The sequence below is a fragment of the Salminus brasiliensis genome, chromosome 21, assembly GCF_030463535.1.
Source record: "Salminus brasiliensis chromosome 21, fSalBra1.hap2, whole genome shotgun sequence".
Taxonomy (NCBI): Eukaryota; Metazoa; Chordata; class Actinopteri; order Characiformes; family Bryconidae; genus Salminus; species Salminus brasiliensis.
The window spans coordinates 5,977,343-5,990,381 of record NC_132898.1 but is presented as its reverse complement, the minus strand read 5'-3'; the positions used below and the strand labels follow the sequence as shown (position 1 = coordinate 5,990,381).

Sequence of the window (13,039 nt, the reverse complement as noted above, 5' to 3'; positions counted from 1 at the left end):
CTGTCTTTACAAAAGACAAACACACAAACTTAAAGAAGACTTCAAACTATAGAAAAGCTTCTCAATATGAGAAGATCTAAAGGAATGTTGTTGTAGGACAACAAGAGCTGAATCATTTCTATAGGAAATGCTGAGCTGTTCAGTATGAACTGCAGCTGTTCACTAATGAACAGAGATTTCAGTGGAAATAGTTTCAGATTGATGTTTCAGAAAAACAGAAAAATGAAACAGAGCTTCAGTGTGAATGAAGTGTGACAGAGCTTCACACTCATCCATGCTTCATTATAAAGGTCTGATATTATCTCAGACAGTGTCATCACTCTCCTTCTTAGAAGAAACATCTGAATTCTTCTGAAGTGGAAAGTTTCAGTAGATCATGTGATTCACATGAAATCCTCAGAGAAGATTCAAACTCACTGGAGCTTTTAAAGTTTCACATTTTCCCCAAAAGAGAAATAAGCAACAGTCTTTTGTAGCAAAGGAAAAACACACAGCTTCACTACAGAGGTCTAATATAGACACTTGTACTCTCTTATATTCAGCTGCTGTAGTTAATCTCCTTCTGAAGGCATCTACCAGGGCCTCCAGAGGGCGCTCTTCTCTTGGCTGATGGTCTGCTGGTCTTGAGGGAGAACACTTTCCCTCCATTTCTTGTCTGTTGAGGGCTGCAGGTTCTGGAAGTGGTTCAGCAGTTTTCTCTGAGAGTGTGTCTTCACCTCATCTTTGGACAAGAAGTTCACAATCTCATGGACACATCTGGAGAAGCCTTGATTGATAGCTGCTGAGCTGGAGGAGACTGCAGACTGCTGTCGTCTCAGGACGCTTACAGTCATCTCCAGGATATCTGCTTTCTCCAGCTTGGAGTCGGGCTGCTGGTTGAGGAACTCTAAAGCCAGGAGAGTCTTGAGCTGCTCAATGCTGCTGTTGATGCGATCTCTGCGCATCTTCTCCACCACTGGCTTTCTCAACTGCAGATACAGAAGGAGAACATGGTTAGTGAACTGGACCCAAACTAGTGATGATCATTAATGGAGAATATCAAGAATGGTCATTTTTCTGTATTTTATGAGGTTCTAAATTTACCTTGTTGTTCAGGTGTAGGAGCTCCTTTGAGATGGTCGGTGCTGAAGTGATTGCAGGAGCCATGTCTGTAGATCTCAGTGCTGTAGATCTCTGTGTGTAGAGTGAGTCTGATCTGCACTGGCTGAGTCTCCTCTATTTATACTCCCAAATCTCCATATGAATGTGTGGGTCTTGGGCTCGCTGGAGGTTCTCACACTTTGTAGCCAATGGTAGAGCTTCAACAGTCCAGCTACCATATGCTCAGTGGTCTTCTGGCTGGGGATAATGTCCATGTCACAGGGGAGCAGGTGGAGGGGTGGAGGTGATGTCACTGATAGCACACGTCCATGTACACACATGTGGAGCTGATTCTGGTAACTTCAACTGGAGCCTATCACTATATTCTAATGAACCATGGAGGCATTGGTTGGTCTCACTTTGCTGATGAAGTTTTATCATGATCCAGACATTTTCTATGTATGGAGTTTTGGTCTAAATGTGGAAGATCTTCCAGAGAAACCTGCTGAGTAAAGTTCCTCAACCATAAGTGTGCCTATTCTCTTGTGCACCGCTCACAAATCCTAATGTTTAGGATATTAATGACTGTAGACTGTGAGTCTTCCCTCCAGAGCTTTCCCACACTCTGCCCATTGGAAGAACACAGAGAACAATGGAAGTGTGTCTATTCAGATGCTAATGTGTCTTTAGAAGAGCTGCTCATGATAAAGCCAATGAGAGGTATGGTTGTCAGTTCTTTAGGGTTGAGGAAACTCTGACCTTTTATGGAATTTACTGAGTCACTAAGCATCTCCAGCTCTCCTCAAACCAGTCAGAGCTTCTGTTATGGTTGCAGTATGTGAGTTCCCTGACTTATAAGAGATTTGAATTCAGGGACAGCAGAAGTGTGTTTCACCACAAACCCTCCTCTTTCACTGTATAGGTTTATAGCTCTGTATGTAGATATTTTATCTATACTGTAGATCCTCATATCATCAGAATCATCATTAGTATCATTTATATATCAAACAGCTGCAGTTCTTATCATTCTGATTTTTAATCACTGATCCTCTCGTTACACAGTTTACATAATTACTGGAATATTAGTGATCATTATTAATTTAACACTTTTTATCCACAGTGAAATGCTTTTAAACTCTTGGGTTTGTTATAAAAAGGTTTATTGGAGGAGTTTGTTGTGAAGATTGTTTGGTAACTTTATATAATAATAAATGGTGAATCAGTATTCTGTCAGTTCTGGAGCTCCAGAGCGAGCAGATGTGTTTGTAGATGCTGGTCAGTGTGAGTAGAGGCCGTGTCGGACTTTCCCACACTAAGTCCTCTGTGCTGAGATCAGTGCAGGACAAAAGCTGCAGAGAGCTGAATGGATCATTAGTGATGGTTGAAGACGGTGTGTTGTGTTGGAGACAGAGTGTGACGTCACTCACCATCTGGAGGGAAAGACGCTCACTGGCTGAGATGTGATGTCACTACTCACAGTAGTTTCCCTCTTAAATGGAGGTAAATATTCATTATAGGAAGGTTAGAACTGAATTTCGACGAGGATGTTCTCCACTGTTTGCACACGTCAGTAAATGGATTGGCTTTATGGTTGGAGCACAGTTTCATACTTAAAGTGATGCGACAATCTAAAATTATTTGTACATGTTTGTTTTTGAAGGTTAAAGCCAGTACTGTAAATATGAAATGTGGAATAGTGTAAGTGTGCATTAGCTGAACTAAACTCTTTGGAACTCTTCTTCATACATAACTAACCTGTGGAGGTAATTAGTTTCTTCTGATCATAGATTTCCAACACATTAATCATCCATGGAAGCCTGAATAATAAAAGTGTGTCCATTTAAATGCTCATTTTAACTTGACTCACAAATCTCTACTGTGTTTTCTATTTTAATGTACTGTAGCTCATTACTGCACATTCACTCCATTTAAAATGTAGATGGCTGAAGGGATTTGGTAAGATGTTTACAGCAGGGGGGTTCATTCCTGGTCGTGGAGATCTATTATTTTCAAGAGTTCAGATTCAAAACACCTGGCTCTAATATTCAGATACCCCTGAAGGTGTGTTAGATAAAGATGGGAAATAAACTTTGCAGGACAGTAGATCTCCAGGGCCAGGATTGAGGACTCCTGCACTGCATAAATTCACTCTTTACTACATACTGCTGTGTTTAAAACCCACTTCACTGTCAGAGAATTTAGAAAAACTACATCTCTGTCCATTAAAGCTGGAAAATCCTCATTTACTGAATCCTGAGATTTAATTGGATGAACTGCCCTGTATCAACGAAACAATTCCGTAAGTCTCATGATCTTGGATTACTTTTTTCTACCTGAGATTTCACTTTAAATAATGACTAGAATAGACCTTTTCTTTTCTTTGAACGTCCCATAGCCAAGTACCTACTCAACAAGTTCTACCTTTATATATTCAGAATCTGAGTTCAATCAGATCATGATGTCCTGGTCTTTAACATGGAAGAAAGCAAGTTCACAACGAGAGGAATGTGATCAAATTAGCAGTTTATTTTTATAGATTTCTATAATGTGTTATAATATATGACAGTATTCAAATTCTGCAACATGCAGAGATCATAATTTCCACACAAATTCTTCAAGATAGAGAACATGGTTTAACAAAGTAAAGAAGTCTTTACAAAAGACAGATTCTGAAATATTCAGAAGAACAAAGCTGATGAAATTCATCATTTGATTTCCATAGATATGATTTGTGATAATATATCACAACATTAGAATTCTGCAACATACAGACCATGGTTTAACAAATCTGTCTTTACAAAAGACAAACACACAAACTTAAAGAAGACTTCAAACTATAGAAAAGCTTCTCAATATGAGAAGATCTAAAGGAATGTTGTTGTAGGACAACAAGAGCTGAATCATTTCTATAGGAAATGCTGAGCTGTTCAGTATGAACTGCAGCTGTTCACTAATGAACAGAGATTTCAGTGGAAATAGTTTCAGATTGATGTTTCAGAAAAACAGAAAAATGAAACAGAGCTTCAGTGTGAATGAAGTGTGACAGAGCTTCACACTCATCCATGCTTCATTATAAAGGTCTGATATTATCTCAGACAGTGTCATCACTCTCCTTCTTAGAAGAAACATCTGAATTCTTCTGAAGTGGAAAGTTTCAGTAGATCATGTGATTCACATGAAATCCTCAGAGAAGATTCAAACTCACTGGAGCTTTTAAAGTTTCACATTTTCCCCAAAAGAGAAATAAGCAACAGTCTTTTGTAGCAAAGGAAAAACACACAGCTTCACTACAGAGGTCTAATATAGACACTTGTACTCTCTTATATTCAGCTGCTGTAGTTAATCTCCTTCTGAAGGCATCTACCAGGGCCTCCAGAGGGCGCTCTTCTCTTGGCTGATGGTCTGCTGGTCTTGAGGGAGAACACTTTCCCTCCATTTCTTGTCTGTTGAGGGCTGCAGGTTCTGGAAGTGGTTCAGCAGTTTTCTCTGAGAGTGTGTCTTCACCTCATCTTTGGACAAGAAGTTCACAATCTCATGGACACATCTGGAGAAGCCTTGATTGATAGCTGCTGAGCTGGAGGAGACTGCAGACTGCTGTCGTCTCAGGACGCTTACAGTCATCTCCAGGATATCTGCTTTCTCCAGCTTGGAGTCGGGCTGCTGGTTGAGGAACTCTAAAGCCAGGAGAGTCTTGAGCTGCTCAATGCTGCTGTTGATGCGATCTCTGCGCATCTTCTCCACCACTGGCTTTCTCAACTGCAGATACAGAAGGAGAACATGGTTAGTGAACTGGACCCAAACTAGTGATGATCATTAATGGAGAATATCAAGAATGGTCATTTTTCTGTATTTTATGAGGTTCTAAATTTACCTTGTTGTTCAGGTGTAGGAGCTCCTTTGAGATGGTCGGTGCTGAAGTGATTGCAGGAGCCATGTCTGTAGATCTCAGTGCTGTAGATCTCTGTGTGTAGAGTGAGTCTGATCTGCACTGGCTGAGTCTCCTCTATTTATACTCCCAAATCTCCATATGAATGTGTGGGTCTTGGGCTCGCTGGAGGTTCTCACACTTTGTAGCCAATGGTAGAGCTTCAACAGTCCAGCTACCATATGCTCAGTGGTCTTCTGGCTGGGGATAATGTCCATGTCACAGGGGAGCAGGTGGAGGGGTGGAGGTGATGTCACTGATAGCACACGTCCATGTACACACATGTGGAGCTGATTCTGGTAACTTCAACTGGAGCCTATCACTATATTCTAATGAACCATGGAGGCATTGGTTGGTCTCACTTTGCTGATGAAGTTTTATCATGATCCAGACATTTTCTATGTATGGAGTTTTGGTCTAAATGTGGAAGATCTTCCAGAGAAACCTGCTGAGTAAAGTTCCTCAACCATAAGTGTGCCTATTCTCTTGTGCACCGCTCACAAATCCTAATGTTTAGGATATTAATGACTGTAGACTGTGAGTCTTCCCTCCAGAGCTTTCCCACACTCTGCCCATTAAAAGAACACAGAGAACAATGGAAGTGTGTCTATTCAGATGCTAATGTGTCTTTAGAAGAGCTGCTCATGATAAAGCCAATGAGAGGTATGGTTGTCAGTTCTTTAGGGTTGAGGAAACTCTGACCTTTTATGGAATTTACTGAGTCACTAAGCATCTCCAGCTCTCCTCAAACCAGTCAGAGCTTCTGTTATGGTTGCAGTATGTGAGTTCCCTGACTTATAAGAGGTTTGAATTCAGGGACAGCAGAAGTGTGTTTCACCACAAACCCTCCTCTTTCACTGTATAGGTTTATAGCTCTGTATGTAGATATTTTATCTATACTGTAGATCCTCATATCATCAGAATCATCATTAGTATCATTTATATATCAAACAGCTGCAGTTCTTATCATTCTGATTTTTAATCACTGATCCTCTCGTTACACAGTTTACATCATTAATGGAATATTAGTGTTCATTATTAATTTAACACTTTTTATCCACAGTGAAATGCTTTTAAACTCTTGGGTTTGTTATAAAAAGGTTTATTGGAGGGATTTGTTGTGAAGAATGTTTGGTAACTTTATATAATAATAAATGGTGAATCAGTATTCTGTCAGTTCTGGAGCTCCAGAGCGAGCAGATGTGTTTGTAGATGCTGGTCAGTGTGAGTAGAGGCTGTGTCGTACTTTCCCACACTGAGTCCTCTGTGCTGAGATCAGTGCAGGACAAAAGCTGCAGAGAGCTGAATGGATCATTAGTGATGGTTGAAGACGGTGTGTTGTGTTGGAGACAGAGTGTGACGTCACTCACCATCTGGAGGGAAAGACGCTCACTGGCTGAGATGTGATGTCACTACTCACAGTAGTTTCCCTCTTAAATGGAGGTAAATATTCATTATAGGAAGGTTAGAACTGAATTTCTACCAGGATGTTCTCCACTGTTTGCATACGTCAGTAAATGGATTGGCTTTATGGTTGGAGCACAGTTTCATATTTAAAGTGATGCGACAATCTAAGATTATTTGTACATGTTTGTTTTTGAAGGTTAAAGCCAGTACTGTAAACATGAAATGTGGAATAGTGTAAGTGTGCATTAGCTGAACTAAACTCTTTGGAACTCTTCTTCATACATAACTAACCTGTGGAGGTAATTAGTTTCTTCTGATCATAGATTTCCAACACATCAATCATCCATGGAAGCCTGAATAATAAAAGTGTGTCCATTTAAATGCAAATTTTAACTTGACTCACAAATCTCTACTGTGTTTTCTATTTAAATGTACTGTAGCTCATTACTGCACATTCACTCCATTTAAAATGTAGATGGCTGAAGGGATTTGGTAAGATGTTTACAGCAGGGGGGTTCATTCCTGGTCCTGGAGGTCTATTCTCCTCAAGAAATCAGATCCAAAACACCTGGCTCTAATATTTAGATGCCCCTGAAGGTGTGTTAGATAAAGATGGGAAATAAACTTTGCAGGACAGTAGATCTCCAGGACCAGGATTGAGCACCCCTGCACTGCATAAATTCACTCTTTACTACATACTGCTGTGTTTAAAACCCACTTCACTGTCAGAGAATTTAGAAAAACTACATCTCTGTCCTTTAAAGCTGGAAAATCCTCATTTACTGAATCCTGAGATTTAATTGGATGAACTGCCCTGTATCTACGAAACGATTCAGTAAGTCTCATGATCTTGGATTACTTTTTTCTACCTGAGATTTCACTTTAAATAATGACTAGAATAGACCTATTCTTTTCTTTGAACGTCCCATAGCCAAGTACCTACTCAACAAGTTCTACCTCTATATTTTCAGAAGCTGAGTTCAATCAGATCATGATGTCCTGGTCTTTAACATAGAGGAAAGCAAGTTCACAACGAGAGGAATGTGATCAAATTAGAAGTTTATTTTGATAGATTTCTATAATCTGTTATAATATATGACAGTATTCTGCAACATGCAGAGATCATGATTTCCACACAAATTCTTCAAGATAGAGAACATGGTTTAACAAAGTAAAGACGTCTTTACAAAAGACAGATTCTGAAATATTCAGAAGAACAAAGCTGATGAAATTCATCATTTGATTTCCAAAGATATGATTTGTGATAATATATCACAACATTAGAATTCTGCAACATATAGACCATGGTTTAACAAATCTGTCTTTACAAAAGACAAACACACAAACTTAGAGAAGACTTCAAACTATAGAAAAGCTTATTAATATAAGAAGATCTAAAGGAATGAACAAGAGCTGAATCATTTCTATAGGAAATGCTGAGCTGTTCAGTATGAACTGCAGCTGTTCACTAATGAACAGAGATTTCAGTGGAAATAGCTTCAGATTGATGTTTTAGAAAAACAGAAAAATGAAACAGCTTCAGTGTGAAAGAAGTTTGACAGAGCTTCACACTCATCCATGCTTCATTATAAAGGTCTGATATTATCTCAGACAGTGTCATCACTCTCCTTCTTAGAAGAAACATCTGAATTCTTCTGAAGTGGAAAGTTTCAGTAGATCATGTGATTCACATGAAATCCTCAGAGAAGATTCAAACTCACTGGAGCTTTTTAAGGTTCACATTTTCCCCAAAAGAGAAATAAGCTTTAAACAGTTTTTTTTAGCCAAGGAAAAACACACAGCTTCACTACAGAGGTCTAATATAGACACTTATAGTCTCTTATGTTTAGCTGCTGTAGTTAATCTCCTTCTGAAGGCATCTACCAGGGCCTCCAGAGGGCGCTCTTCTCTTGGCTGATGGTCTGCTGGTCTTGAGGGAGAACACTTTCCCTCCATTTATTGTCTGTTGAGGGCTGCAGGTTCTGGAAGTGGTTCAGCAGTTTTCTCTGAGAGTGTGTCTTCACCTCATCTTTGGACAAGAAGTTCACAATCTCATGGACACATTTGGAGAAGCCTTGATTGACAGCTGCAGAGCTGAAGGAGACTGCAGACTGCTGTCGTCTCAGGACGCTCACAGTCATCTCCAGGATATCTGCTTTCTCCAGTTTGGAGTCGGGCTGCTGGTTGAGGAACTCTGAAGCCAGGAGAGTCTTGAGCTGCTCAATGCTGCTGTTGATGCGATCTCTGCGCATCTTCTCCACCACTGGCTTTCTCAACTGCAGATACAGAAGGAGAACATGGTTAGTGAACTGGACCCAAACTAGTGATGATCATTAATGGAGAAGATCAAGAATGGTCATTTTTCTGTATTTTATGAGGTTCTAAATTTACCTTGTTGTTCAGAGGTAGGAGCTCCTTTGAGATGGTCGGTGCTGGTGTGATTGCAGGGGCCATGTCTGTAGATCTCAGTGCTGTAGATCTCTGTGTGTAGAGTGAGTCTGATCTGCACTGGCTGAGTCTCCTCTATTTATACTCCCAAATCTCCATATGAATGTGTGGGTCTTGGGCTCGCTGGAGGTTCTCACACTTTGTAGCCAATGGTAGAGCTTCAACAGTCCAGCTTCCATATGCTCAGTGGTCTTCTGGCTGGAGAGAATACCCATGCCTCAAGGGAGCAGGTGAAAGGGTCGAGATGATGTCATTGATAGCACACGTCCATGTACACACGTGTGGAGATGATTCTGGTCACTTCAACTGGAGCCTATCACTATATTCTAATGAACCATGGAGGCATTGGTTGGTCTAACTGTGCTGATGAAGTTTCGTCATGATCCAGACTTTTTCTATGTATGGAATTTTGATCCAAATGTGGAAGATCTTCCAGAGAAACCTGCTGAGTAAAGTTCCTCTACCATAAGTGTGCCTATTCCCTTGTGCACCGCTCACAAATCCTAATGTTTAGGATATTAATGACTGTAGACTGTGAGTCTTCCCTCCAGAGCTTTCCCACACTCCGCCCATTGAAAGAACACAGAGAACAATGGAAGTGTGTCCATTCAGATGCTAATGTGTCTTTAGATGAGCTGCTCATGATAAAGGCAATGAGAGGTATGATTGTCAGTTCTTTAGGGTTGAGGAAACTCTGACCTTTTATGAAATTTACTGAGTCACTAAGCATCTCCAGCTCTCCTCAAACCCGCAAGCACTTCTGAGCTTTTGTTATTGTTGTAGCAGAAGTGTGTTTACAAACCATCTTTTTCCGTCTTCTATAGGCTTTTTGCTCTAAAACTAACCAACTAAATGAATTCATACTCTTCTAATATTATCGTTATTGCTTATAAATAATTTAGAAGTTTGCCTCTCTGTCCATCCATCTATCTCCCCGTCTAGGGATTGTATAATACATCCATCTATCTCGATTAAAGAGAAGAAAATGTTTTCACTGCAGAAATTAGTATCCATTTATTTATGAAAGACTTTTATTTGAATTTTTCTTCTGTGGTATTGAGCTGTAACCTCCAATGAAATTACCCAAAGAGTTCCTGCTTACTGTTCAGGTCAAAATTAGAATTGAATGTCTTTTGTTCATGGTTTAATGAAATGTCTTGTGTTGAACATTTTTGTGTGTAAGATGTGGTTAAGCTTTAGCAAGACAATCGATTTTTTATTTTACAAAATGTTACCACATTGAACTGCGGGACTAATAAAGGATTATCTTATCTTTATCTTATCTCTTCTCATTTCAATAAAGTGTATCAATACAGTGGAATAACCATCATTATTACATCTATTCTTGTCATTACTACAATGACCATATCCGTACACCTGAGCATAACAACAGACTAATGATACAGTTACACCAGAGGAGGATAGGTCCCCAATTGTGAGTCTTGGTTCCTCCAAAGGTTTTTTCCTCCAGCTTTGAGCGATTTTTTTCTTGACACTGTTGCTTTTGTGGCTCAGCTCAATGGAAGGGGGTTTATGTTTTTTGTTTCAGTGGTTTCATCACTGGATTTCTCTGAAGCTTTTTTATTAATTACGAAAGCATTTTACACTGCCTATTACACAGTGACATTATCACACAAAAACCTTCTATTCAAAGGATTTTCAGAAAAAAATGTTTCAATACAAGTAAATTAAAAATGATTTTATTCAAAGTCATTTTGGAACATGGTCCTTCCATCATGAAATTTTGACACAATGCAAAGAACAAGTCACATATTTACAATATTTATATAAAATAAATGGAAATACAAGGATCTTGAGTAACATTAGATAACATAGGATACATTTTCCATAAATTTTTATTCTCATGTAAAATAATATGGTAAAACGCAATTTTAAAAATGTTTTTTGACACAAAGGAAATAAAAAGTATGTGAATTTAATTTGATGGTGTGCTAGAAAGATACTAGAAAACCAAACACAAAAAACACACATTAGAAAAGTTAAGTACTGTGAATAGAGACGTCACATCTCAGCCAGTGAGCGTCTTTCCCTCCAGATGGTGAGTGACGTCACACTCTGTCTCCAACACAACACACCGTCTTCAACCATCACTAATGATCCATTCAGCTCTCTGCAGCTTTTGTCCTGCACTGATCTCAGCACAGAGGACTCAGTGTGGGAAAGTACGACACAGCCTCTACTCACACTGACCAGCATCTACAAACACATCTGCTCGCTTTGGAGCTCCAGAACTGACAGAATACTGATTCACCATTTATTATTATATAAAGTTACCAAACAATCTTCACAACAAATCCCTCCAATAAACCTTTTTATAACAAACCCAAGAGTTTAAAAGCATTTCACTGTGGATAAAAAGTGTTTAATTAATAATGAACACTAATATTCCATTAATGATGTAAACTGTGTAACGAGAGGATCAGTAATTAAAAATCAGAATGATAAGAACTGCAGCTGTTTGATATATAAATGATACTAATGATGATTCTGATGATATGAGGATCTACAGTATAGATAAAATATCTACATACAGAGCTATAAACCTATACAGTGAAAGAGGAGGGTTTGTGGTGAAACACACTTCTGCTGTCCCTGAATTCAAACCTCTTATAAGTCAGGGAACTCACATACTGCAACCATAACAGAAGCTCTGACTGGTTTGAGGAGAGCTGGAGATGCTTAGTGACTCAGTAAATTCCATAAAAGGTCAGAGTTTCCTCAACCCTAAAGAACTGACAACCATACCTCTCATTGGCTTTATCATGAGCAGCTCTTCTAAAGACACATTAGCATCTGAATGGACACACTTCCATTGTTCTCTGTGTTCTTCCAATGGGCAGAGTGTGGGAAAGCTCTGGAGGGAAGACTCACAGTCTACAGTCATTAACATCCCAAACATTAGGATTTGTGATCGGTGCACAGGAGAATAGGCACACTTATGGTAGAGGAACTTTACTCAGCAGGTTTCTCTGGAAGATCTTCCACATTTGGACCAAAACTCCATACATAGAAAATGTCTGGATCATGATAAAACTTCATCAGCACAGTTAGACCAACCAATGCCTCCATGGTTCATTAGAATATAGTGATAGGCTCCAGTTGAAGTTACCAGAATTAGCTCCACACGTGTGTACATGGACGTGTGCTATCAGTGACATCACCTACACCCCTCCACCTGCTCCCCTGTGGCATGGACATTATCCCCAGCCAGAAGACCACTGAGCATATGGGAGCTGGACTGCTAAAGCTCTACCATTGGCTACAAAGTGTGAGAACCTCCAGCGAGCCCAAGACCCACACATTCATATGGAGATTTGGGAGTATAAATAGAGGAGACTCAGCCAGTGCAGATCAGACTCACTGTACACACAGAGATCTACAGCACTGACATCTACAGACATGGCTACTGCAATCACTTCAGCACCGACCATCTCAAAGGAGCTCCTACCTCTGAACAACAAGGTAAATTTAGAACCTCATAAAATACAGAAAAATCACCACTCTTGATCTACCTCCATTACTGATCATCACTAGTTTGGGTCCAGTTCACTAACCATGTTCTCCTTCTGTATCTGCAGTTGAGAAAGCCAGTGGTGGAGAAGATGTGCAGAGATCGCATCAACAGCAGCATTGAGCAGCTCAAGACTCTCCTGGCTCCAGAGTTCCTCAACCAGCAGCCTGACTCCAAGCTGGAGAAAGCAGATATGCTGGAGATGACTGTGAGCGTCCTGAGACGACAGCAGTCTGCAGTCTCCTCCAGCTCAGCAGCTATCAATCAAGGCTTCTCCAGATGTGTCCATGAGATTGTGAACTTCTTGTCCAAAGATGAGGTGAAGACACACTCTCAGAGAAAGCTGCTGAACCACTTCCAGAACCTGCAGCCCTCAACAGACAAGAAATGGAGGGAAAGTGTTCTCCCTCAAGACCAGCAGACCATCAGCCAAGAGAAGAGCGCCCTCTGGAGACCCTGTTAGATGCCTTCAGAAGGAGATTAACTACAGAAGCTAAACATAAGAGACTATAAGTGTCTATATTAGACCTCTGTAGTGAAGCTGTGTATTTTTCCTTTGCTACAAAAGACTGTTTAAAGCTTATTTCTCTTTTGGGGAGAATGTGAAACTTTAAAAGCTCCAGTGAGTTTGAATCTTCTCTGAGGAT

At 39.9% G+C, this 13,039-nt stretch overlaps 3 protein-coding genes and 1 pseudogene across 3 annotated transcripts; 1 reads left to right on the top strand and 3 right to left on the bottom strand.

The window, feature by feature from the left end:
• Positions 1-572: 572 nt before the first annotated feature.
• LOC140543057 (transcription factor HES-5-like) lies at positions 573-1,146 on the bottom strand. The gene is made up of 2 exons (XM_072666074.1): positions 1,084-1,146; positions 573-968 (listed from the first exon to the last, which is right to left on the bottom strand). The coding sequence occupies exons 1-2, from the start codon at positions 1,144-1,146 to the stop codon at positions 573-575; spliced, it is 459 nt and encodes a 152-aa protein (XP_072522175.1).
• Positions 1,147-4,440: 3,294 nt separating this feature from the next.
• On the bottom strand, positions 4,441-5,014 carry LOC140543056 (transcription factor HES-5-like). The gene is made up of 2 exons (XM_072666073.1): positions 4,952-5,014; positions 4,441-4,836 (listed from the first exon to the last, which is right to left on the bottom strand). The coding sequence occupies exons 1-2, from the start codon at positions 5,012-5,014 to the stop codon at positions 4,441-4,443; spliced, it is 459 nt and encodes a 152-aa protein (XP_072522174.1).
• A 3,278-nt stretch (positions 5,015-8,292) lies between these two features.
• On the bottom strand, positions 8,293-8,890 carry LOC140542821 (transcription factor HES-5-like). The gene is made up of 2 exons (XM_072665762.1): positions 8,804-8,890; positions 8,293-8,688 (listed from the first exon to the last, which is right to left on the bottom strand). Exons 1-2 carry the CDS (start codon positions 8,864-8,866, stop codon positions 8,293-8,295), a joined length of 459 nt encoding a protein of 152 aa, XP_072521863.1. The 5' UTR covers positions 8,867-8,890.
• Positions 8,891-9,278: 388 nt separating this feature from the next.
• LOC140543394 (transcription factor HES-5-like) lies at positions 9,279-12,855 on the top strand (annotated as a pseudogene).
• The last annotated feature ends 184 nt before the right edge of the window (positions 12,856-13,039 follow it).

Bases quoted from the DNA above. Each gene is read 5' to 3' on its own strand.
- LOC140543057 (XM_072666074.1), bottom strand. From the start codon at position 1,146: ATGGCTCCTGCAATCACTTCAGCACCGACCATCTCAAAGGAGCTCCTA. The intron at 969-1,083 runs GTAAATTTAGAA...CTGTATCTGCAG, and splicing joins TCCTACACCTGAACAACAAG to TTGAGAAAGCCAGTGGTGGA.
- LOC140542821 (XM_072665762.1), bottom strand. From the start codon at position 8,866: ATGGCCCCTGCAATCACACCAGCACCGACCATCTCAAAGGAGCTCCTA. The intron at 8,689-8,803 runs GTAAATTTAGAA...CTGTATCTGCAG, and splicing joins TCCTACCTCTGAACAACAAG to TTGAGAAAGCCAGTGGTGGA.
- LOC140543056 (XM_072666073.1), bottom strand. From the start codon at position 5,014: ATGGCTCCTGCAATCACTTCAGCACCGACCATCTCAAAGGAGCTCCTA. The intron at 4,837-4,951 runs GTAAATTTAGAA...CTGTATCTGCAG, and splicing joins TCCTACACCTGAACAACAAG to TTGAGAAAGCCAGTGGTGGA.